At 35.4% G+C, this 8,789-nt stretch overlaps 1 protein-coding gene across 5 annotated transcripts in view; it reads right to left on the bottom strand.

Moving 5' to 3' along the window:
* Positions 1-2,330: 2,330 nt before the first annotated feature.
* LOC128249693 (thyroglobulin-like) overlaps positions 2,331-8,789 on the bottom strand; it is a 41,842-nt gene continuing 35,383 nt past the window's right edge. For all 5 annotated transcript variants that reach the window (XM_089364236.1, XM_089364237.1, XM_089364240.1 and 2 more), the window contains 2 exons: positions 4,298-4,377; positions 2,331-2,509 (listed from right to left, as the gene is read on the bottom strand). In XM_089364236.1, coding sequence (XP_089220362.1) covers positions 2,391-2,509; positions 4,298-4,377 — 199 coding nt within the window. In that variant the 3' untranslated portion in view covers positions 2,331-2,390. The remainder of the gene's footprint in view (positions 2,510-4,297; positions 4,378-8,789) is intronic.

Here is an 8,789-nt window from a genome sequence, read left to right as displayed (position 1 = left end):
AAATACATTCTGACAAATACATAACCAAAACACTAAGACTTACAAATATATAAAACATACAGAAAATAGCAGTACTAGGCACCCCACACATCCTACTTAAAACACTTTCACTACAGTAAAAATGAGAGCATCACAACAAACCACAGCACAAACCCAAGGCACACAGAGCTGCGCTCGGTAATGCAGTGAAAGCACGTGGTAAAAATAAGACTACCGAATAATAATAATAATAATAATAATAATAATAATAATAATAATAATAATGATAATAATGATAATGATAATAATAATGATAATAATAATAATGATAATAATAATAATGATAATAATAATAATAATAATAATAATAATAATAATAATAATAATAATAATAATAATAATAATAATAATAATAATCTTTTCTGCTTTTGTGCTTTTGGCACAAAGCCTGAAATTGTTGGGGAGAAGGTAAGTCGATTACATCGACACCAGTACTTGACTGGTACTTAATCTATCGACCCCGAACGGATGAAAGCAAGGTTGACCTCGACGGAATTTGAATAATAATAATAATTGAGAATTTAACCGTTCTTCCGAATGCTTTCTTTTGGGGGCGAGGTGGGGTTGTGGTGGTGGTGATATCTTTTGTTGTGTAAACGGTTGTTGAGCTGGAGGGTTTGTTGTCTGTGTGACGGTACTTTATGTGTTGTCCGATGTTTGTGTTGGTATGGATCCGGTGTTTTTTCTCCTGAGCTTTCTTTTAGATTGTTCTGGCTTGTTTTCTTCCTCCTCACTTTGGGACGTGTTGGAATCGGAATCGGAATCCGTGTAATCCGTCCCCGATAGGATGGGTGTGTGCTTGTGTTTTTGTGGGTGTCTATGTGTGATCATGTGTTTGAGAGAGAGAGGGAGAGCTGGAGAGCTGGTTTGGGGGAAAACCCTGGGTGGTCCTCTCGGCTAAAGTACTCGTACATTTTGATGGTAACGGTGGTGGTGGTGGTGCTGTTGGGGCTGTTGTCATTGCTACTACTGTTGCTTCTGACCCTTTTTCTGTTGCTGTCGGTCCTTCCGCCTCAGATGAATCCGCCGCTGTGGTTCTGCTTTGAGATGTTGATGTTGCATTACTCATCCTTTTATTTTCCTGTAGATGTTGTTGTTGTTGTTGTTGTGGAAATGGCTGTGACATCGGCGTGGGGCCCTCCACTTTCCTCTCTTATTTTTGTTTTGTGGGCAGAACACCCGTAAATGATTTGTCATGCCACAGACATGACATTTCGGACGTCTGCCCTCCACAATCACTTTCAACTCAGTTCCGTTCGGTTAGGAGATGAGGTCAGGGGTCTGGATTTACATGGAGAGTAATAATAATAATAATAATAATAATAATAATAATAATAATAATAATAATAATAAATAATAATGATGGACTCTCCTGCCGAAGATGACGTATGAGCGTTCAGCCTTTTCCGAACAACCTGCACAAATGATTTGTTTAAGCTCATTCTCTCTATCATATCGACGTCATCTGAACGGTTGCACGGCGTACCACGCATCAGGTGTCGAAGTGATCGCAGAGCAACGTGAGACAAAGTGTTTTGCAGAAGAACACAATGCACCACCCGGTCTAGGAGCTGAAATCACGATCGCTGTTGTAAAGAGAGAAAAATTAATGGCAAAAAAAAAAAGAGCATGGACGATTGGTTGGTAGGTGGGAACAGAAACCTCTGCATGGCAAATACATGGCCTTTAGCTGACGTGGCCTGTAACAAAGAAGCTGATGTTGAACATAAGTACACCCGTCAGTGGCTACGAAGCTCAGGGCTGAAGGCAAAGAGTGAAGGCTTCATTTTGACTTCTCAAGATCAAATCTGTTCAATGAATTAGTCATTTAAGTGGATGAACATTTCATTGATTCGTTAAACATTTAACCTGATTCTTGAACGGAATCAGTGTCTCAAAATATGTAACAAAGGTTGGGTCTTTAAATTACAAGTATAACTCACCCTACGGGCTTCCACACAGTTTCCACCTACTCAGTTTCACTCACAAAGTTTGACTAGACCAGAAGCTGAAGTAAAAGTAACTTCCTCAAGATTCCACGCAGAGTGTTCTAACATGAGAGCTTATGATTCTGAAACAGTCTTCATAATCACTCGGCCATGTTTTAAATGGCTGTTATGATTTTTCCCAAAATCTTGTCAATCAAATGCATCTCCGAACACTTTAAATGAAATACAGAGAAATACCTAGCTAGAAATTCATTAAAACATTCGCAGTAACTCAGCGACTTAGCCAAATCACCTCTGAAGTTTAGATTTTTTTTGTAAACACAACGTTCTACTTACCTTAGCATGGAAGTGAATAGATCTTTGACCTAAGCACTTTAAGTGATACCTGAATTCCCCATATATTTACGCAGTAACAATTGAGTTTTTGACATGAATTTTCTTATAATTGCCGTTTTTATGACACCGAAATTTCTTTAACCTATCTCCTCTCAATTCGCTTTCTTTTTTGTCAACAGCACAGTCTTGAAAATAAATAAATAAATGAATGAATAAATAAATAAATAAATATTAGTTATTAGCAACAGAAGCAGTATTAATTCAAAATAACAATCTGTATTTCTTACTTAATGTGTATAAACTGTAGAAAGCCATATAACTGAAGTATTCATCTCGAGACAGTATCACGTATAGGCATATAGTTCTAAAAAGCATAGTAGCGGATGAAAAGTGCTTAGCGGCGCCAGTGGAATTGCTTAATCTAAATTTCTGTATCTTTGAACGTCATCAGCAGAAAGTATAATTTTTTCCAATGGTAACAATGATTGATACGTTAAAAAACATAATTTAGGTAGATATTTATATTTAACTTCTCTCCAGCGTTTGATAATTATCACCATTTGATTTTAGTCGAATTAGCATGGATAAGCTGTTGAACGTGGACCTAAACAATAAACATACAGCATGGATTTATTGCAAGATAATAAATAAAAATTGCAGTACAACTTCGTGATCATGGAATTCATGTTAATTCGGGTTTTTAACTAAAACTTATTTTTAGCAAACTTATTGGTTGACTCGAGGCTATGACTGAAGACATTTTCCCAAAGTGTCACGCAGTGGAACCAAGCCTGAAAGCATGTGGTTTTATAGCGAGCTACTTAACTATATAACCATGCCTGGTAATTAGTATATATACTTACAATCTCATAAGTCCTAGTGGATCTGCAGAGTCGATGATCACAGTTTCTTCTACCTGACTAAGACATATAAAAACAACAGCACATTTACTTGGATTTGAATTAATCCTTTAACTATAATATCTGCTGTGATTTAGTCCAAGTTCAATACTGAAGGGACGAATCTTTGTTGAAAAGCACTCCAGCTGCGACCACCCCATCTATTTTTACGGTATGTAGGATTACTAATGTCTCATTTCTTATTTAAGGCAGCAAGGAGTAATTTGAGGGGTATTTGGTTGCTATTTTTAGTAAATGAAGCAACTGCGCAGAGGTTTTCTAGTTAGCTCGGTCTGTGTATACGTGTGTTGTTGCTTAGCCCCAGGTAAACCCTATTGGAACCAACCTGAGATCAAAGGCATTCTAGCGGTAATCGTCTACCCTTTTACGAGTACATCAAGTACTACATTATCCTGTTTCCTGTTTTTATGTCGTAAGGAGGACAATTTGGCTATTTGCATTTGGTGAAGTAACCAAATAGTGGCTTCCTAATTTCTTGTATAATGATAAAGTGATGTTTAGTGATCAAATAGACTGGCGTTTCAATATCAGAGAAAACTGCGTATTCAGGACATAAAATACGAAGCTGGATGTAAATATAAAATTTCATTAAGGAAGGAAACACTGACCTTTATTTCTATATTTACTAGACAATTGTGGAGGCGCAATGGCCCAGTGGTTAGGGCAGCGGACTCGCTGTCATTGGATCGCGGTTTCGATTCCCAGACCGGGCGTTGTGAGTGTTTATTGAGCGAAGACACCTAAAGCTCCACGAGGCTCCGGCAGGGGATGGTGGCGAACCCTGCTGTACTCTTTCACCACAACTTTCTCTCACTCTTACTTCCAGTTTCTGTTGTGCCTGTAATTCAAAGGGTCAGCCTTGTCACAATGTGTCACGCTGAATATCTCTGAGAACTACTGTTAAGGGTACACGTGTCTGTGGAGTGCTCAGCCACTTGCACGTTAATTTCACGAGCAGGCTGTTCCGTTGATTGGATCAACTGGAACCCTCGACGTCGTAAGCGACAGAGTGCCAACAACAACAACTAGATAATTGCCTTAAAATATACTTACTGCAATTCATGTCTTCCACATCACTCTTCTTGGCATGGACGCCGTGGATTATGTATCCAGTGGATGTAAAACAGAAGCAGCTGTTGGTGAACGTAAAAATATTATATTACTCTCCTCTTAAAACATGCAAGTAGCTTAGAATCGAGGATATATTAAATGAGGAAAAAAAATATTTCTTTTTAGGATACAAACCTTTCCAATATGTGAGTGTTTCATTTATGAATAAGACCTTAATTTCGTGGGTTGACAACATTTATTGAAAAGAGTGAATCGAATTAGTAGTTATTGTTTTGTCCCAGGTCAGCCTTGATCAGGTAGATCTCTCTCTGATCTGCCAAGGTCGACTTTGCCTTTCATCCTTTCTGGATCGATTAAATAAGTACCAGTTATGCGCTGGGGTCGATGTAATCGACTTAAACCCTTTTGTCTGTCCTTGTTTGTCCCCTCTATATTCAGCCCCCTGTGGGCAATAAAGAAATAAAAAGACAGTCTTTTTAGATATCTAAAGGCACGTCGCTGAATGTTTCTTAAAAAGGGGGTAATTTGAGGGAGATTTGGTTGCTATTTTTAGCAGGTTGAATGACCACGCAGATTCTTTTCCAAACTGGACAACGCAAGTAGTTGTCCAGTTTGTCATCAATGATGAGCTATGTACTACCCAGTATTTGAAATCGTATCCTTATAGCTTCAGTAATACAACGTTGTATTTCAAAGCATTTACGAACTTTAGTGGCTGTGTGGTAAGTAGCTTGCTTACCAACCACATGGTTCTGGGTTCAGTCCCACTGCGTGGCACCTTGGGCAAGTGTCTTCTACTATAGCTTCGGGCCGACCAAAGCCTTATGAGTGGATTTGGTAGACGGAAACTGAAAGAAGACCGTCGTATATATATGTATATATATGTATGTGTGTTTGTGTGTCTGTGCCCCCCCCCCCCACCATCGCTTGACGACCGATGCTAGTGTGTTTACATCCCCGTAACCTAGCGGTTCGGCAAAAGACAGACCGATACAATAAGTACTAGGCTTACAAAGAATAAGTCCCGGGGTCGATTTGTTCGACTAAAGGCGGTGCTCCAGCATAGCCGCAGTCAAATGACTGAAACAAGTAAAAGAGTAAAAGAGTTTATAAATGTTTTCTCCCTTGGTTTTTATCCATGAAAGCTGAACTGAAATAAGTTTATTGAACTGATATTGATATCATTAGCTTTGATTCTTTCTTCCGTCAGGTGAACTCAGGCGCTTCTATGACCTTCGACTAATCCTCATCTACTTCATAATCAAGGCATTTATTAACATTCATTTATGTGCTATTATTTATACGTTTCCAAGGTGGTGAGCTGGCAGAATTGTCAGTGAGCCGAACAAAATGTTTAGCGGAGTTTCTTCTTTCTTAACATTCTGAATTCAAATTCAACGGTGGTCGACTTTGCTTTCCATCCTTTCGAAAGTGATAAAAATAAGTACCAGTTGAGTGCTGGGGTCGAAGTAATCGGCTAGCTCCTATTCCCAAATTTTAAACGTTGTACCTATAGTATGACGTAAACAATTTATGAGCACATTTTTCTCTATCATTTAAATTTTCAACCTTGTACGTATAGTAGCTTTTCTACATCGAATTCTTCAGCGCCCACCGGTAAGAACAAAGATTCTGAAATGGATAGAGAATTTCGAAGGATTGCTTTGGTCCAATGGTATAACATCTGTCCTCTTTATAGATATGGGTTCGCGTCTCATGAGGATCCCTTCCACTTTCCTCATCCGAAGGGATATTTAATCCAACATTTACATGCTATTATTTATAACTTTATCTACTTCGAGCTCTACAGTTAAAAACGAATTATTTCACATTTTCTCAAAGTGTCTAGATTCTTATGACATAAACAATTTATGAGCACATTTTTCTCTATCATTTAAGGTATAGTCTATATATATTCATAAATTTAATATATATATATATATATATATATATATGTATATACTTAATCATATCAAAGGGAAATGAAAATTAATAAACATTTTCACCTCCAAGTGGCCTAGCGTATAAAAGTTTAGTCCAAAGACTATGAGTTACTCATAAGGTACAGTGTATATTTAAATACATAACAGGAATCCATTTACGCTAGAAAGAACAGCTAGGTTCTAGAACCACAAAATTAGGGATAAAATCTCGAAAGGAACGAAATGAATAATAAAAACTTTTACCATCTCTTTTCCTGGACCAATTGGCTTCTGACTTATTTTAGCAATTAAGATAATTTGCTAGGTGAAGTCGTTATCAACAGGTAGTCTTGGGTGTACCTGTTGATAAAGACTTCACCTAGCAAATTATCTTAATTGCTAAAATAAGTCAGAAGCCAATTGGTCCAGGAAAAGAGATGGTTAAAGTTTTTATTTTTCATAAAACCCATGAAATGGATTCGGTTTTGACATTTTTACTTTTTTTCTTATCCGTTACCGGTCAACACGCGTGAATACGAGAGCAATCTTTTTTCTCAATTTTATCTGCGTCATGTTGTAATCCTCTGACATTCTTCTGCTACTGCCTGTATAGTTAAGTTTTGGTCCTGTTCTAATTTTGATAATATCCGGGAACGTATGTCTGCATTTTTGCTCGCAGTAAGTCCTGGAACAAAAATTAGACATTTGAAGTTGTCCGGGGTTAATTTATTTAATTTGCATTTTTCACACTCTCTGTTAACAACCCCAGCATAGGAGACGAAATGTTCATAATCTTTTTTGACCAAATTTAAACATTATCAGCGTGTAATGAACAGAAAACGTCTTTCACTGAAAATTTTCGATAAAAATTGTTTCATCGATATAAATCTCACCTGGTTACTAAATTTTTCATGTTCGGCGGGGAATAACTATCTTAAAAGTAGTCGTACTTTTTTCTCGTCAGACCAATTTTTACATTTTCTTTGAAGATTTCTTCGTATTTTCGAAAATATGGAGAGAAGATAATCCTTTCTTCTGGTTTATAACTAGATTCTTCAACTGAATTTGCTACGCTGTCTGGCGAGTAAGAATCCGAAGTATTTTTATATTCCTTCAATACTAATTCCAGCAACTGTTGGTTTTGTTGTTACTGTTGCAGTTGCTGCTGTAGTCGCAGTTGTAACTGCTGTTGTTGCTGCTGCTGTTGTTGTTGCTGCTGTTACAACTGCACCACGGAGGCCTATAAGTCCTCCATGTTAAACGACATTTTCTTTGGTTTCGTACCAAATATATATATATGTGTGTATATATATATATATATGTATATATATATAGAGATATTAATATTCATATATATATATATATATATATATATGTATATATATATGTATATATATATATATAGAGATATTAATATTTCTATGTCTCTCTAAAGGAGACTACGGCAGCGGTACTGGAAATTAATAGTTATCGCCAAGCCAACATGGCAGTCCGAAAATTAGGACGAATCCACGGCAGCATTCGTCCTAATTTTGGGACTGCCATGTTGGCTTGGCGATAACTATTAATAAATATATATATATATATATATATATATATATATATATATATATATATATATATATATATATATATATATATATATATATATATGTATATATATATATATATATATATATATATATATATATATATATATATATATATATATATATATATATATATATATATATATATATATATATATATATATATGTATATATATATATATATATATATGTATATATATATATATATATATATATATATATATATATATATATATGTATATGTATATATATATATATATATATATGTATATATATATATATATATATATATATGTATATATATATATATATATATATATGTATATATATATATATATATATATATATATGTATATATATATATATATATATATATGTATATATATATATATATATATATATATATATATGTATATATATATATATATATATATATATATATATATATATATATATATATATATATATATATATATATATATGTATATATATATATAATAATACAAAGAATATATATACATGTATACACACATATATGTACATACTTACATCTACATGTGTACAGGGTACAGGACGTTAGAACAATAAACTACAGACAACGGAACGAACACATAGGAAAACGGAATGCCCCTTGGAATATCCCTTCATCAGCTGTCTCTATTCTATCTAGACGTTTCGAAGACCAGACAGGACGTACTCTAGAATAGTCTCTTCCTGAGTAGTGGATCAACCAACTACACAGAGGATTCCAAGGTGGCAAACACAAACCAAGACAGGAAAAAATGGACAGTGAAAACAACATTCAAAAGCCGTACGGCCAAACGCAAATCTGAGGTAGAACGTTAGTAGTTCGTCTTGCCTTCACAGCGGCTGGAGTGAAAAGAAAGCTGACCACAGGTCACACGAGAGCAGAGAGGATGGTGGAGGGAGGAAATGGAACAAGGAGGAAGGGACAGAAGCAGT

This window comes from Octopus bimaculoides, chromosome 16 (assembly GCF_046866305.1).
Source record: "Octopus bimaculoides isolate indiv1 chromosome 16, ASM4686630v1, whole genome shotgun sequence".
Taxonomy (NCBI): Eukaryota; Metazoa; Mollusca; class Cephalopoda; order Octopoda; family Octopodidae; genus Octopus; species Octopus bimaculoides.
Note: the sequence above shows the minus strand (reverse complement) of the source record. Positions and strands in the feature narration are given on the sequence as shown.